General features: G+C 42.1%; 1 protein-coding gene across 7 annotated transcripts in view; it reads right to left on the reverse strand.

The window, feature by feature from the left end:
• CACNB4 (calcium voltage-gated channel auxiliary subunit beta 4) overlaps window positions 1–17,646 on the reverse strand; it is a 224,347-nt gene that overhangs the window by 40,636 nt on the left and 166,065 nt on the right. For all 7 annotated transcript variants that reach the window (XM_019737459.2, XM_019737461.2, XM_019737460.2 and 4 more), the window contains 3 exons: window positions 10,083–10,202; window positions 8,131–8,253; window positions 518–648 (listed from right to left, as the gene is read on the reverse strand). In XM_019737459.2, coding sequence (XP_019593018.1) covers window positions 518–648; window positions 8,131–8,253; window positions 10,083–10,202 — 374 coding nt within the window. The remainder of the gene's footprint in view (window positions 1–517; window positions 649–8,130; window positions 8,254–10,082; window positions 10,203–17,646) is intronic.

A 17,646-nucleotide genomic window follows, 5' to 3' on the forward strand; every position in this document is an offset into this window, starting at 1 on the left:
TACTTCACTAGAGGCTGATTCATCCCAAGCTAGACAGAGTGTTCACCCCATTACTAAGAGATGGCAGATGTCACAAAAAGCCCTGGGAGAAGAAAGTGCTGCTAGTACTGGGACCTGTATGCTCCATCCCATTCTGTGTCGACTTAAGAGAGTCTCTGAAAGGTAACTAAGAAGAGCCACGATGCTGGGTCAGGTCACGCTCCCACTTCCTGCACTGAGAACGGATGTCCTACGTGACTCTAATAAAGGACAGCTTAGGTCCCATGGAGGGTTTGCTGAGGCAGCAGATGACTATGGAATTCATGTTGATCCAGTGGTACCTGGCTGCAGGAAGAGTAAATTATCCGAAACCTTTGTGTCAATTTCAGAAACACCTTGTACACAGAAAAGTCTCTTTTACTTTGAAAGCATACATTTTGAACCTAACAAGCAAACTTGAAAATATCACCTAATGTTCCCATCCCACTGCCAAAAAAGAAAAAAAAAAGAAAAGTTTATAGAAAGGAAGGAGGCTTACCCTCCATGAAAGCGTCCTCTTTTTTGTTCTTGCTGAATCCGTATGTTCTCCAATCTAAGTGGACTTGGAATAAAGCCAATCTCACAGCCCTCTTTCACCAGCCTTCCTATCCACCAGTCATTGTTATATTTCTGAAATGCAGGAATAAAACTGCTATCAATAGTAATTCATTTATCTTCACATTCCATTAATTAATTTCAGGGGACTAGAAGAATGAAACAGTATTCATATTAAATAAATGTTATATATAAACACTATTTACAGTATATGAGGTCTGACAATTAAGTTCGCAAACTTTGTTGCAATGATGTTGCTAACCTTTTTTGATATCAGAGGGATTATTCATTATGAATGTGTACCAACTGGACAAACAGTTAACCAAGTTTACTATTTGAAAGTGCTGAAAAGGCTGCGTGAAAAAGTTAGACGAAAACGACCTGACCTTTTCACCAACAATTCATGGCTCTTGCATCACGACAATGCACCAGCTCACACAGCACTGTCTGTGAGGGGGTTTTTAGCCAGTAAGCAAACAACTGTATTGGAACACCCTCCCTACTCACCTTATCTGGCCCCCAGTGACTTATTTCTTTACCCAAAGATAAAGGAAATATTGAAAGAAAGACATTTTGATGACATTCAGGACATCAAGGGTAATATAATGACAGCTCTGATGGCCATTCCAGAAAAAGAGTCCAAAATTGCTTTGAAGGGTGGACTAGGTGCTGGCGTTGGTGCATGGCTTCCCAAGGGGAGTACTTCGAAGGTGACCATACTGATATTCAGCAATGAGGTGTGTAGCATTTTTTCTAGGACTCATTCGCGAACTTAATTGTCAGTTTTGTATTATATTAGATATATCTATATATAGATATCTATATCTCTCTATATATGGGGGGACCATAGTCTAAAGCAGGTGTCTGTAAACATTTTATCTAAAGGCCCGGATGATAAATATTTTAACTTTGCTGTCCATAGTCTCCGTGGCAACAACTTGAGTCTGCTGTCATTGTGTGAGAGCCCATAGACAGTAGGTAAACGAGTGTGGCTGTGTTTCAGTAAACCTTTTCTTTCCAAAAAGGCAGAGGCTGAATTGAGCCTGTGGGCCACAGTTTGCCAATCCCTAGACTAAAGTCAGGTCTTAACCTTTGGATTCCTTTGGTCCTTATTGAAAAGCCTTAGCCAATTCTTAAGGAATAGATTTTATAAGAATATATATGCATCAACGTAATTACAACTCTGGAAGACAAGATAGACAAGTTTGAAATGAAATATATTCAATAGTCTGTTATTTGTCAAAAGCTTTCAGGAAAAAAAAAAAATCCATGCATCTATTTGTAATCTACTCATTGGGGAAGAATTATAATCCTCTGACACAGGCAGAGTTTGCCACCCCAAAATATGCCTTTTGGGATATTGATTAATTTAAGTTAGTTATTTTCAAGAAACGAAAGACTCAAGACAAACCTTTATCCTTCCCCCTAACTACCTAAAAGAATTTAGCTAGAGGACCCTCTCCAGGAAGGGAGCTATTTTCATAGGTACCTATAGTTTAATAGGAACTAAATGTGATAGACAGGGGGAGCCTAGCAAGGCCATTTGATCAAAGTCCTCTCTGTGTCCCATTGTTAAAGGTGGACCAGCAAACACCAAACATTTGCTTTTCCATGCCATGTAAAGTGCCTTCCTGCCCTTTGAAGTCTCCCCTACCTTGCCCCGGCCCCACAAACCCACACACACACTTTCTCCTTAGCTCCAGAATGACTTATAAACCTTAACTGCCCAATCTGTCCTTGGGTCACATATTCTTAAGGAACCCCTGTATGGACATATGTAACAAATTTGGTTATTTTCTTCTGTGAATCTGTCTCATTCAATTGGGTTATTAGATCGGCCAGAAGCATTTACAAGGACAGAAGGAAAATTATTTTTCCTCCCCTACCCCTCCAAGTATAGGTTTGCAAGTTAAGGTCCACCTTACTACCTGAAGAAAAAGAACCCTACTCTGACAAAGGCTAAGTACATTATGTATTCGTATGTGGATTTTTTGAAATAATCCCCAAATGGTCTGAAGCCCAACAGGAACACCAGGATTTCCATTTAAATAAAGTTCCATGACACGTAAACTTGAAAAACAAACCCACACAAAGGCTTCAGTCAACATGTGGGCTTGGAGCCTCTGTCAACATGGCCCTATTTGATGGGTCAGCAAAACTGCATTTATCATGATAGATTTGCTGAATCCTAGAGTAGAAGACATTTAATCCAACCCACCTGCCTCAAGGGAAGGTTTCAGTTAAGTGATTTCAAGAGAGCAAATATCAATTCTATTGTTTGCATCCTGCAGAGATGATTCCAAAAGCTTCCTTTATTGTTTTTACCAGTGTTGGGCAAGACAACACTCTAACTTGATCCAAAAGAATCTATTTTTTCCAAAATGTAATAACTTTAGGTAGCACACTTTGCTTAGCTCAGAGAAAAATGGAATTTATAAGTATATAACATGGAACACACTGTGGTGAAAAATGGATGCTTTCATTGAATCATCCCCACCATGAAATTCTGTATAACTTTGAGTAATTCTGAGAAACAGCCTCACATTCAAAAGCAAAAGGATATGGTTTAGCGATTTGGCCTTTATAATACATGCTTCTACACAGGCTGGTACGGCATGTAGTGGGAGACCGCACTGAAGAAATGTGAATTGACCTGATGTAAAATCTTGAACAATCTAGGTCTTAGTTCCTTCCCTCGTCCCATCTTTTATTTCAAGATAACAGGCCTTTTTAGTTGGAATTAACAAAAGGCAAGGGGACCTTTCTAGAATCTTTGGTGCACAGGCTTGGTATTTAAATTTTACTGTGGTGGGAACAAAGCAGACTATGAGTCATAGTTTCCTAGGGCTTAGTTATTTCCTGAAATTATGTTAGTCCACTGGAACACTAATTTACTAAATGGTACCCAAATGACCTTACAGGGCTTCCTGAAATGGTTACTGCAACTTCTCAATACACTTAACTTAGTTCCAGGAAATAGATGAAGCACAGTGAGAATCTGACTCAACCTAAATGAAAGCTCCTTGAGCTACTTGTGAGAAAGTCGCCACACACATCCAAGAGCTTAATTTGCTCATCATTTAGTGTATGTGATAAGGAGGGCTGTGGCTTTTCTCTGCGTTTGAGCCTTTTCATTACTGAGAAAGTACTTAAAACGGTGCATAATAGATGGCCTCCTAGGCGATGGATGAGAGGAAAGGCTACAATCTAATTACAGAAATGTGTTCATTTGTGTTGATGTTCTGGGAGCATGTGCCAGCTTTCTGGCAAGGTCATCTCAGTGTTGTTCAAATCATTCTCATTTTGATGTCCCTAAAATCATTAATGCTTTCTCTTTCTAAGATGTTTTCTTATCCGATATTTCAAGATCTGAAACAAGTGGCTCTAATCCACACAGGATTACCAGCCCAATGCCATTACATCAAACTGCCAGACTGAAGAGAAAGTCATCGATCAAGGAGCACGTAGATCAAAAAGCAACCAACAGGACAAATTGGGGATATTGATGGAATGGAGACAGCAATAAAACACAGCAAGGCAGGCATATCGGTGTGAGTCACTGTGCATGGAGTATGTGAGAACTTCTCTTACCTCTTAAAGTGCTGCTTCTCCTTGGAAACGATGAGTGTTAGCAACTAATGCATATGGTTTGGTCATTTTTTGGTGCAAATCGTGAGGCAAATCAACTTAACCATTCAAATGCCAGGGCCCGTGTTTCAGGTTGAGAGTTGCTGCCTTGCAGGTTGATGTGTATGTCCTCACCTCATACACCATCGGGAAAGTACACACCATCAAGCTGATGCTTCCTCAGCTTCCTTTTATCAAGGCCACTGAGCATGCACTCATCTTTCCCCTGCATGTTACAATGAGTAAGTGTTCCCCTTCTTGTCAAAGATCTGTCCCCCCACTCAGGGTCTGGATCTCACCCTGCTTGCCTACTCAAAAACTTCACTCCTTTGCCTCTCTCTTCTTTCCCATCACTCTCTTCCTCTCCTTGTTTGTTCATGTCAGCATGCACAGGTGCTCCAATAGCTCCTGTCTTGAGAGAAAACCTCTTTTGATGTCATGCCCTCCTTAGACTACTGCCTGGTCAGTGTCAGCTTCCTTGGAAGCATGCTCTACCCTTGCTAAATACACTTTCTACCTCCCCCTCACTTCTCATCAACCCATTCATGTGGCTTCCATCTCCACACTTCAGACAGTGGTCTTAACGACGTCCGTGATGCTGACCACCATGTTCCCGATCCAACGTCCGTTCCTTTACTTGTCATCTTAGGTGACATGTCACAACACTTGCCACAGCTGACTGCTTCCTTTTTGTGGATACACTCTTCTCTCTTGATGTCCATGCACTGCTCTATCCTGGGTTTCCTCCTATAGCTCAGGCGTCCCTTTTTCAGTTTCCTTCTTTGTTGAATCTTTTCATGTACCTCATCACTACAGGATGGAATTGCTTTGGGTTTGATCCAGGGCTGCCTTCTCTCCTCCCTCTCTTCTCCTTTTGGTGACGTTCTTCATTGTCACAGCTTTAAATGCCACACGTAAACTAATGATCCAACTTTATATCTTTGGCCCAGTTTTTTCCTCTGAGCTCCAGATTCTTATATCTAACTTCCTCTTTGGTATCTCCTTTGAAACGTCCACGCCCTAGCCTCTCTCCCCACGTTGTCATCTCCATCCCAGTTGCTCAATCTTAGTTCCTATCCATGGGCCATCACTTGTGCTCCTCACTGAATTTCCATGATGTGCCTCAAATCTGTCTACTTCTCTCCCTCTCACTAGCACCATGCTGGCTCAATCCCATTCTCTCTCACCTAGAATGATTCTCATGGTCTCCCTGATTCCACACTTATCCCACTCCAATCCACTGTCTCCAAAACAATCAGAGAACCTTTAAAAAAAAATTCATCCCACTCCTCTGCTTTGAAAGTTTTCAATGGCTTCTCATTACATTTAGGATAAAACCTGAAGTCTCACCATCACTTGAAGGTCCTACTTGACCTGTGTCCTACTTACTTCTACAACTCTGTCTCCTGCTACTCGGCCCCTGGCTCACTGCATTCCAGCCATATGACCATCTTCTAGTTAATTGATTGTGCCAGGCCATTTTGCTACCTCAGGGCCTTTGCACACGCAGATTCCTCTCCCTAGAAGGTCTCCCTCCCCGACCGTGCTCTTTTTAAGGCTGGCTCCTCCTTATCCTGAAAGGTCACATTCTCAGAAAGGCCTTCTCTGATCACCCCATATTTAAAAATATATAACTTCTCATCCTTATATTTAAAAAATTTCAGCATCTGGTTCATTTTTCCCCCTCAAAGCATTCACAATTTGGAATTACTTATTTGTTCATTATCTGTCTCCTCACTAGCATTTAAATTCACGAAGGAGAAGACGCTGCCTGCTTTGTTTTCAGTTGCTGGACACCTGCCAGGGCCTAGCACATACTAAAAGCTCAAGAACCATATTTCGAATGAGTGACCAAACAAATGTTGAACCTCACCCAGGTCACATGGGCACCACACAAAGATAGTGAGACATCTGTAGACATACAGATGTTTGACGTATGGTTTCAAATTGTTGAAATGTTAAAACTATGTCTTAGTGCCATTGATGCCTTTATAGAACGCAGAGTTTCAAAGACAATGACTTTCAAAACTGTTATATGTTTACCATGTGGGTGTCTGAGTGACATTAAGCGATAAGTTGATCACATTCCTGTGGCTACTCCAGTCTTAGGTTTCACTCTCTTGTTCCACCTTTACACTCTCTTTTTTTCTAAGATCCAGTTTCCAATGCCTCCTTCCTACCAGAGCTAATGGAGACCAGCAAGTAGCATGGCCTCCAGGATATGCCCCCAACCCCACTGGAAAATTCTGTGCAGAACAGAGACATTCAAGGAAAGCAAGACTTTCCTTCTGACTCAGCCTAATTCTCGTGCCCATTTTCCAGATGCCATATTCTCCCGTCTACTCCAGCCCCTACTCCGTCTGCTATACCTTTTCCTTCCAATATATTTCACTGGGTTCAACATCTCAACATGGAAAACATGCTTAAATCTTTCCCATCCTAAAAATAATAATTTTTAAAAAAGCAAATCAAAATTTAAAAGCAATCGCTCAACTCTACACCATCTTCTCCTGGCTAGAACATGAAGCATTTAGGAAGAGAAAATTGGAATTCCTCTCTTCTGGCCTCCACATTATATCGATAAAGGTCTATTAAGTATCTTCATAGGAGTTTCACAGCACCCCAGACACAGTATACCTAAAAGGAAATTTATAACCACATCTAAGCTGGAAAAACTGGCCTCCACCCTTCGTTCCTCTCTATCTCACTTTCTCCAATATCCCGGCTCATGTGAAATCTCCCAATCCTGTCTATTTGCCCCTGAACTGTCTCCCAAGCTGCTCTGTCTCTCCATGCTCTCTGCTACAGCCACTGTCCAGACCTACCATGACTCCTCAGTCTCTGTGACATGCCCTCAACCATCAGAGTTATCATGTTGAGATACAAGGCTTATCATATCCGTCCTAAGATACAAGCCTGGTCACATCCGTCCTTTATCTAAAATTCCTTTCCAGCCCACTGCCTGGCTTTTTGCCCTGGACTAAGAGGTCCTTTTTTATCAGGCTCCTGCCTCTCTGCCCTGGACCATGCCCTGTACCACTCCCAACCGCTCTCCACCCGTGAGGCATTGCTGCTGGTTGTCCCTGCCACCTGATGCCACCTCCAACCCAACCCCCCACCCCAACCTGAACTTCCTCCGATTTCAGCACTATGGCGCCCTCATTTTCCTCCTCCCCAGCCAAGTGGGCCCTCTGCTCTTTCTTTGGGCTCCCACTATACCCATTCAATTTTATTGTAATAGAACGTGTCATCCCGTGCAGGAACTGGGTGCTTGTCAGTCTCTTCCACCAGACTTGGTGCTCCCCGGCAGTGCTGATCCCCCAAAGCCCAGCACAATGTCTGAGAGGAAGCAGGATGTCAACAGACCTTAGCTGAGTAAATGAAAGTTTTCGATGTTACTCTCCCACCTTTCGAGGTGAGACGCCTCAAGTCCTGATACGGCTGAATCCCTTAACCTTTCTGTTTCCCAAAGTCCTCTGCCCTCTTCTTAGCTTGAGCACTTTAATTATCATACACTCTAGTGTTGCTTCCACGGCCAAGGGCCACAGGATTATAGCCCAGATGTTTATAATGACAACATCCCTTGGAAATGGTCTCTCATGGGTAGGCGCCATGCCACCAAACTCATGTTTCCCTACCTTGGAACCACAGATCTGTGGTTCAGTGGTCATGCAAGGTGATTAAAAGGTGACCAGAGAACCACAGTTCTGTCCTAAATCCATCCTACGAGGACGGTGATCCAATGTCTTAAACGTGTGATAATGCAAGCGATGACCTCAGGCCTCTAAACCTCAGTGAGCACGCGTGCATTTGGAAGGCCAAGCAAATTAAATGCGATAACACCTTGGCAGCTGCTCAGGGCTCCTCTCTGTATAATTTGGCTCAGATTCCACGGGGGAGGTTAAGGGACACAGACTGCCCCACGTTTACCTCTTTAATGTGCAGAAAGTCCTTGGCATCGAAGGAGATGGCCGTGCTGGGAACAGGCACATCCTCGTCTAGGGCACCGCAGTAACTCACGTTCGTCTTCACAGCAAAGGCTACGGGTTTGGACTGGGGACAGAATTGTGGAACAAGGATGGAGGGAGGAAGTCAGAGGAGGAGTTTTCATAGTGAAACATAGTATTAAAATAAGATAATAGTACCAGGCAGTAAGGGAAATCACTTTGCAAAGGGGGATCTCAAATGGGATTCACATTCTCCAGCATCACTGCAGAGATGACGCTGCAAATGACTCAGTCCTGGCATCCCACACCTTTCCCCCTCCCTCCTGTGGTACTTTCCAACATCTCAAACACAGAATGTGCCCTGATGGACTAGAAAGGGATGGAAAGGCAGGAGGGGCTGTCTGCTTTGTACTCTCCTGATAAAACTCTAGCTTCTTATTTTAAATGATAACAGACACCCCCACCCTTTGAGTACAGGAAGTGTGTGCTGGGTCTTAAATAAAAAGGTTCTTGGCGGGGTAAGAGGAGGGTAGCTCCGATCTGAAAACCTGTGGGATCCCATTCAATAGAATACCTGGTCCTGCCAGGGCAAAGGAAGGCCAGTTGGTGGGGGAGACACGAAGGGCAGAGCCGCTCACACGTCATCGTCCCCCTAGCTAACAAAATCTGGTTCAGAATTCTTTTTAGACAAATTCCTCCCCAGCAAAGTGCTCCTGGGCTGGTGTAGCCTCGCAGAAGTTAAGCAAACCACCCACCTCCACTAACAGTGCGGCCGCTGACATTTGGGTGACCGCAAGGGCCACAAAACAGGCTTTGAAAGAAAATGAAAACAAAAAAGAGCCACAACTCAGATCCCCATCCCTGTGACCCCGGGCTGCTTTGTCATTGGTTCCGTCATTCACGCCGGGAGCATGACTGGCTGCAATCACTGAGGCAGGATCTGAGTGAGGGTCACTGATGTCCTTTGACAGGTACTGGCCCAAACCCCCGCGCACACAGCAGGTGTCAAAGCAAACAAAGACCCCTGACTACCTGCATCATTCTCCTTTCACTGCTCTTTTAAAAATTTTACTGGAAAAACAGGAAACGGAATTCCCTTTATGTGAGCTTCAGTTTTTCTTCTTCTAAACATGAGAACGATTCGACAAATATGCCTCAGGAGTCTGTCATCGAGGGCAAGGAGGAAAGGCTGGCCATGACCTCTGCTTTAGATTTTGCTATTGTGCATAAAATTTCATTTGACTAAAAGGGATCTGTGCTAAAATATAAAAAAAATAGTTTGAAAGACATACAAGGGGAGCTCTCTAGTGACTCTTCCCATTCTAACATTCAAAAAAAATGCAATTTGTTGCTTCTTTGGGGTGCAGAGATTCTTAGGGGGGGGCGCTCCCTGGGGAATATCTGAAGATCTACTTTGGCAAAGCCTTTATTGCTCATCTTTGCTGAAATGCTAATACTCATTCAAAGTTCTGAACTTCTTGCAGAACTTGAGGTGGGACATTGAAACCAAGAGGGAAGAGCAGAGAGACCCATCAGGGAGGCCCAGAGAACCACAGTGCACACGTGGCCTGCAGTGGCTGATGTCATGGAGAAAGAGGGGTCAAGAACGGATGGAGCAAACAGATACCTCAGGGGGCTCTCTGCCAAACCCGGGTGTGGCAAGATGGGTATTGGCCACAACTAGTAAGTTGGAAGGGGACCAAAAAATCACCACCAAACCAAACACAAAAGGGTGAAGGGTGCCTCAGGCATCAGCCGCCTGGGAGTGTTACTAACTTCTCTGAGGGATGAATGGATCTGGGAGGCTTGCCATCTAGTGCCTTATCGGAATGATCATAAAATAAGTTTTTCAGGGAAATCTGAGGCCAGGGAAGAGCAGCTGTTACCTGCTGAGCAACATTCCACTTTGGAACCAAAGAAGGGCAAGAAAGTCACCTTGGCTCTCTCGAGTTGGATAGCCGCTTGCTGCTCTCTCTCCTGCCGAATCGCTTCCCTGTCCTCTTCCAAAGAGACATCGGAGTCCGACGGCCTGCTCGTGTAGGAATCCGCTGAACCCTGGAAAGGAAAACCCAGGGTGGTTTAAATGAGTCGATGACGAGGTCCTTAAACTGTCACATCCAGAACAGTATCCTGAAGTGAGTTCTTCCCATTTGCATAGAATTTGATGCTTACACTCTGGGCCTTACTGCGGATATAAATTTAGAATACAGTTAAGAATATAGTTAAATGTCTGAGTAATTCCAAAGGTAGCAATGTTGTGTAGAAAATATTTTGACGTGATGAAGTGCTAGAAAGTAAACTGCAATGAAAATTAGGTGATACTTGGCCCCAGTTCTTCTAGTTTTGTGCTCTCTTTATATTAAAGCCATATTCGCTTGTGACACTGAAGTTGCATTCCATTTTCTCTCTCGTATATACCTCTAAAGGAAAAAGAGATTCGGCCTATCGTTAAGAGCTGCATCCTACCTGTGTCTTAGGTTGGAGATGACAAATTGGTTTAGGATTTCAACAGAGCAAAGCAGAATCTTGCATTAGTAAAATGATTTTCCAGTTCCAATGTCAATACCATTGAACTCTTTCACTATTAAAACGTCAGTCACTGTCCTGCAGTAGCCATACTTGGTCATGATGGCCACTAAGTCATGACCCTTGACAATAAAAACAAGGATGTCTTCCATTGAAGCCCCTGTCTAGAAGGGCTATTTGAACAACACTGAAATCCAGCCTGACTGATGTGGCCAAAGGATTGAGGACGCCCTGCCAGCATCACTTGCTGCTCATGACATAAGAAGAGATGAAAGCCACAGCAGTTCAAAAATTACCCCACCCCACCCCCAAAAAACCCTAGACGTTTACCTTCCAGTTGCTAACGGAACATCACCCTTCCAATTTCCTTAAGCTGACATGACAGGTTGATATTTGCATAGATGGTGACATTTACATAGCAGAGGTACTGATAGGACTTGTGTATTTGGCATGTTTTATCCATCATGCACAGATTCTGAAAAGTGCAGACCTATTCATGTAGCTGAGAAGTTTCTATCCAATGCAAAAACAGAATTCTAAGCATGGTTGACTGCTGAAATGGGCCCCTTGAAAAGTTTTTCTCAAGTTAGAAATGTTAGGGTTTGTTTGTTTATACATTATTTGTCAATTTGCTGCCTGTAAGGGCAACTTTGCTTTCCGTAGAGGGTGTCTTTCTCAATAGCTGGGGTGGTTTTTCCCACCATTAAAAACAAAACAAACAAAAATTCCCAGCACAGATTTTCCTGGAAGGCTAGAACAGTAATCCTGGTGAGAGGTTTCATTACCAGAGTGCCCAGGAGAACTCTAGTTCTAAATTGTGCCTCTGCAACCTAATTTTGAAAACTTTAGGCAAGTTACTTAGATTGCTCCTGACTCAATCTCCTAATCTGTGAAATGGGGATACTGACAACATCAAAGGATTACATGGAATAAAATATAATGAATAGCCAATATTTATTAAACCCCCACTATTACACCAGCATGGGCCAGAAGCTTCGCACACTTTACGTCACTGAATCCTTGTAGCACTGTGGAAGCTGGGATTCAAACTCAGGTCATTCAACCTTAGAGCCCGCAGTTTCAAGCCCCACACTGAGCTGCACTTGATATTAAAATATTTTCTCCAGGACCTGGCAGGTAGTAGGCACAGAGTAGTCATTCACGTCCTCTCCGATGTCTCCTTCCCAGTGCTAACATTTCTACATTGATTTAAAAAAATAATTCACACATTCTATCATTTTTCAATTCATTTATATATGCACAATAGCCCACCTTGAAAGGTATCTGTTTTTCTTATTGTATAACCTGTTGATTTTCATTGACTTACATATTGCAAAATGATACACTATAAGCTTTTTCACTTTTTTAAAAATTAAAGTTTATTGGGGTGACAATGGTAAAGTTACATAGGTTTCAGGTGTACAATTCTGTAACACATCAGCTATATAGCATATTGTGTGTTCACCACCCAGAGTCAGTTCTCCTTCCATCACCATATATTTGATCCCTTTACCCTCATCTACCACCCCCCTCCCTCCTTACACTCTGGTAACCACTAAACTGTTGTCTGGTTATACTATTAAGTTTGATAACTGCAATGTGTCCAAATGCAAGCACTTTATGTAGCACTTCTGAAAGTCCCCTTTACAGAGGAAACGTATTTGCTGACCTAATTATAACCAAATTCTTTGGTGCTAATTTACTGGGGGAAAAGTCTGGACCTACAAAAGGATAAATACAGGGTGACTGTTTTATAGATGCATTCATTGCTTTAAAAAGCGCTACCTTGAAATACTTTGAAACAGAGAGTTCTCTCAGAACACCTGCATGAAGTCCAGAGTAAGAGAGAAAGGAAACAATGTTTCTAAAATATATAGGAAAACAGTTTTGAGTTAGTCCTAGGTGACTGGGGTGGGGGGTGGGGGTGTCCAGAAGGAGTCAGCTCAAGATGTGCCTCTGTGGTATGCAGACAGTTTGAGCTAAAGACTTTAGGTGCAGTCTCAAAAGAAACTTCTGCCCCCAATCCACAACCCTTACCTACTCAGAAGAATTTGAACTATAGGCTTTGACCATATAGATGATCAGAGATAACTTCTTTTGATCTATCTGTAGGGCAGGGCAAACTTCTATTTACTGAAGGTCCCCTCTTCTTATCATCCTGCAATGACCCTCTGAAGCCCCCAAGGTACCTTACCTCATCTCTAGCTCAGGATTTCTTACATTCCCATATTCCCTTTCAATCTCCGAACCTCTCCTGCATCTACCATAGGGTCTCTGACTCTCTCATGTATATGGGGATCCCATACATATGGATGTATTAAATTGGAGAATTTGACTCATTTCTATTTGATCATTAGAACAGCAAGAAGAACCTTGAGGGTAGAGGAACGTTTGTTCCTCCCCACGAGATGCTTTGCTGAAGCGTGATGTGTGCAGTGGACCATTTCAAGGTGTCGGACTGGGAGTGTGAGGATCTTTGGACCGTAAAGTGATTATGAGACTGCAGTCAGGAAGGAGGCACGAGCCTTGTTTGGAAAACATGTGCTGGGGACGGTTAATGACTACAGTTCACAAGAAAGCAGGCTGCCCACTGAAGCAGTGAGTTGAACAGCTAAAATACACAACCGACTGTTGACACTAGGAGATGGCTAATTTCCTGAAACTACCTTAACGACATTTCGAATCCTGGCATTCAATTGTCTCTGAGCACACAAGAAGTGACTCAAGGACTCCTGCAAATGAACTTCATTTTGAAACGTGACCAAGATTGTAAGAATTTCAAAATTACTTAATAAGCTATAACATTGCCAAATATGTAAAAGCAGAAGCTTCTGTTGACTTCTCTGTTTCTAAGAATATCGGTAGAGGGAAAAATAAAGCACTATGATATTCATTTTCATACTTACAGTGTTATATCATCACAACATTTACATTTTTGTTTTTTTTAAGGATGACATCTACATTTGACTATAGAAATCATTGCTGTGGTCTCTCCAGGTCCTCGAGAAAGCAGAGGGCCAATATCAAAAGCCCGAATTTGGCCCATTGACATGTTCTGCTGACTTGGTACAGAATTGGTTTCTCGTTTTTATTTATTTTAATTTTGTTTTGTTTCAACAGGTTGAAAGTGAGTATAGACATATCCCAGGAGAAAGGAAGGAAAAAGAAAAGAAAAGGTTATTCCAAAGGCGGAGAGAAAAACAAGAGGGTCCCGGAGAGGCAAGAGGAGACTGCCTGGGGTGGACTAGAGGAAGGACTCAGGGAAGACCGGGGGTTCAGTGGCTTTGGAAGACCGGAGGGTTGGAGGGCGACTGCCCAGATGTCCAGTTAACCATTGATGATCAGGAACAAGGAAATGGTAAAAAGGAAATAATGCTGGATGTTAGGAGGATAGTACGGAAGATGTAAAGGTTACCAGCCCTGTCCAAAGCTGGAAAATGCAGCCCCATCAGTTTGTCATTTTTCAGAATTCCATTTCATAAAATGGGCAAAAAGTGAGCTATCCAACGTCTTGAGTGAGCTGATCCTGGGATGTAAACCCACGCGCGAGAGGCAAGACAGAGGACAGTGCCTCAGAAGTTCCTAAGCAGACATCATGGCAAGTCACATCTTAGAGTCTCCACTGAACCAACTAAATCAGGGGCGAAAATGGAAACAATTGCTACAAGTCTTTTCATATATGTAATATTACATACATGTATATTACACATACACACATATGTATAATTTAAAAAGCCACAAAAGAATGTATCTGAGTGAACATCAGAAGAATGAAACACATATCTTTCCACTAACATAGGGCTCTGACTCCCCCACTTTTATTCAATACTGAAAACAGATTCCAGCCTCACATCTTTCATGAATTTTCTTGAGTACAAAATACTAAATGCTGATAACAATATTGGAAAGTTGGTGTTTTGTTTTTGTTTTGTTTTTTTGTCCTGGAACACAGAAAGTTATCTTAAGTCAAACAATGGAAGGGTTTCTTATTCCCAAAGAGAGGAGACATGATGTACGAGGTCAGACAATTAAGTTTGTGAACTTGTTGCAACGATGTTGCTAACCTTTTTTTTTTTTTATATCAGAGGGATTATTCATTATGAATTTGTACCAACTGGACAAACAGTTAACCAAGTTTATTATTTGGAAGTGCTGAAAAGGCTGCGTGAAAAAGTTAGATGACCTGAATTTTTCTCCAACAATTCATGGCTCTTGCCTCACGACAATGCACCAGCTCACACAGCACTGTCTGTGAGGGGGTTTTTAGCCAGTAAATATATAACTGTATTGGAACACCCTCCCTACTTACCTGATCAGACCCCCAATGACTTCTTTCTTTACCCAAAGATAAAGAAAATACTGAAAGGAAGACATTTTGATGACATTCAGGACATCAAGGGTAATATGATGACAGCTCTGATGGCCATTCCAGAAAAAGAGTTCCAAAATTGCTTTGAAGGGTGGACTAGGTGCTGGCGTTGGTGCATAGCTTCCCAAGGGGAGTACTTTAAAGGTGACCTTAGTGATATTCAGCAATGAGGTAGGTAGTATTTTTTCTAGGATGAGTTCGCGAACCTAATTGTCCAGCCTTGTAGAGCAAGCATGGGTTTTGGGGCCAGATAGTACTGGTTTTGACACTTGCCAGTTCTTACTGGCTGTGTATCTTAGGCTACTTATTTTAACTTTCTGAGTTTCAATTTCTTCCCCTGTGAAATAAGGGTAATAATACATACCTTTTAGAGCTTCCCAGTGTTTGATCTGAGATGAAACATCATTTATTTTACCATCATGAGTGAAATTCAGGAAATGTCATCAATTAATCTTTGACTCAGTCATTAAGCTTTTTGACAGCTTTTCAATATTAAAATTTTTGGCCGCTCTAGAGTTTCAGGATTTATATTTTGTTATTTTAAAAAAGCAGCTTTAGTGAGGTATAATTTATATACCATAAAATCTGCACATTTTAAATGTACAATGATTTTTAATAAATGTAAGAGACACAATTTACACCACAATCTAATATTAGAGCATTTCTATCACTTCAAAAGAAACCTCATGCTAATTTGTAGTCACTCTCCAATCCCACTGCTAGACCCAGGCATCCACTTCCTTATCCTATACTTTTAAAACTGAAATATACTTTCTCTTTTTATGAGTAATTTTAATATTTAGATATGTCATTAAAGTAGAGCAAGGAGAAGGGAAAGTTTACAAATGCTTGATTTCAAAATGCATTAATAGTGGAATAGAATCCTGTTATTGTTCAAACTTTCAGACTTCATGGTCAAACAGTCCCAGGTTTCTCACTTCTTAGCTTAGCTGGACATTCACTGGGACACTGGACATTGTGACATTCACTGGACACTGACCAGGTATCTGTTAGGTTCTGTCGTGGCCACTATGTAAGCAGAGAATTGTTTAACTTTTCTGAGATTCTTTCCTCATCTGCAAAATGGGAATGAAACCCTCCATGGTCATTCTGGAAAATTAAGAAGATAACATAGTACAACATAGCATACAAGCATAATAATGGCATTTTCTAAACCAGTGCTGTCCCAGAGAACTTTCTGTAATGATGGATATGGTCTATATGGGTGCTGTTCAAGATGGTAGCCACCAGCCACATGTGGTTATGGAGCACTTGAAATGTAACTAGTAAGGCTGAAGACCTGAAGTTTTCATTTAATTTTTAAATGTTCAAAATTTTATTTCACTTTAATTAAGTTAAATGTAACTCGTGGCTGCTGTATTGGGCCTTGAAGTAGCAGACACTCCAAATGTCAATTTCGCTTCCAGATCACACAGGGGAGTGCTAAACTTGGGTAAAGTTGGTATTTTAATGGTTGTATCAAGTGGACTGATCCTGGAATGTCCAGAGAAACATATCACTTCCAATGGATTTGAGCTTGTTTCTCTCCACTGAGCTTGTAATGACTTGACAATGTACTTTTCCACACTGCAGAAGGAACACAGCCCTCTCTTGATCACTCTGCCAGATTTCCCAGGGTAGATGGGTGAATAGGCCACTCACAAGTCTGCCCTAGGCAAAAAAGTCTCTTAGGCAACAAGCCAGTCCCTTGCTTTCTTGCAGAGACTTTTTACTCCTTCAACCGTCTTCACTAAATGTGGCCCCAGCTCCTTGCCAGGCACCCAGCTAGCAGGGTTCAGGTTGTGTCTCCAAAGATAGAGGCCTGGGTAGTGTCTGGCACCCAGCAGGACCTCAAGTTTGTTGCAAAAAAGATACTCTCACTCCTATCAAAATCTATCTATTCTTTGTTCCATGATTTTAAGTTCTTCTCAAGTGACTGGATAATTGGCCAAGGTTTATGCTTACTGGAAGGGATGTGAAATGTTAGCAATCCCACCCCTATAACATGATTTTTTTTTTCTTTTAGAATTGTGGTTTTCAATACCTTAATCCAGAGCCCTAGATAATATATGCCCATTGCCATCATTTACGCAAAACAAAAAAAAATTGAAATTATACCTTAGCTATGACAATTTATCTTTGCTCTAAGGTACCTTGTACCATTTCTTGTAAATAGGAGGTTTCCAAAAATGTTGGTTGAAAGAATAAGGCAAGCTTTGCAGCCCACTTTTTATTGGATGGAAGACCTACAGTTCAACCCCAAGCATTAATCGGATTACGTAGGCTTCAAAGAACAGTCAAGGGAAGAAAAAGGAGTATGCTCAGGAAAGGCCATAAGGGAAGGGGAAGAAAATAAATGCTTCCTCATCCCCTACTTTATGCGAATCACTAACTTACAGACATTAAATGATCACATCAACCTTATAAAGTAGGTTGTGATTATCCCCATTTCACAGAGGAGGCATCTGAGGCTCAGACAGACGGTAAGAAACCCCCTCTGTGCCACTATCAGAAGGCATTGTGCAGGAGGCAGGAGCATAGGTAAAATCTTGTTTTAAAAAAAGTCCTCTGCACACTTTGATACAAAAACTTACATTAAAATGT

Source organism: Rhinolophus sinicus, linkage group LG01 (assembly GCF_036562045.2).
Source record: "Rhinolophus sinicus isolate RSC01 linkage group LG01, ASM3656204v1, whole genome shotgun sequence".
Lineage (NCBI taxonomy): Eukaryota > Metazoa > Chordata > Mammalia > Chiroptera > Rhinolophidae > Rhinolophus > Rhinolophus sinicus.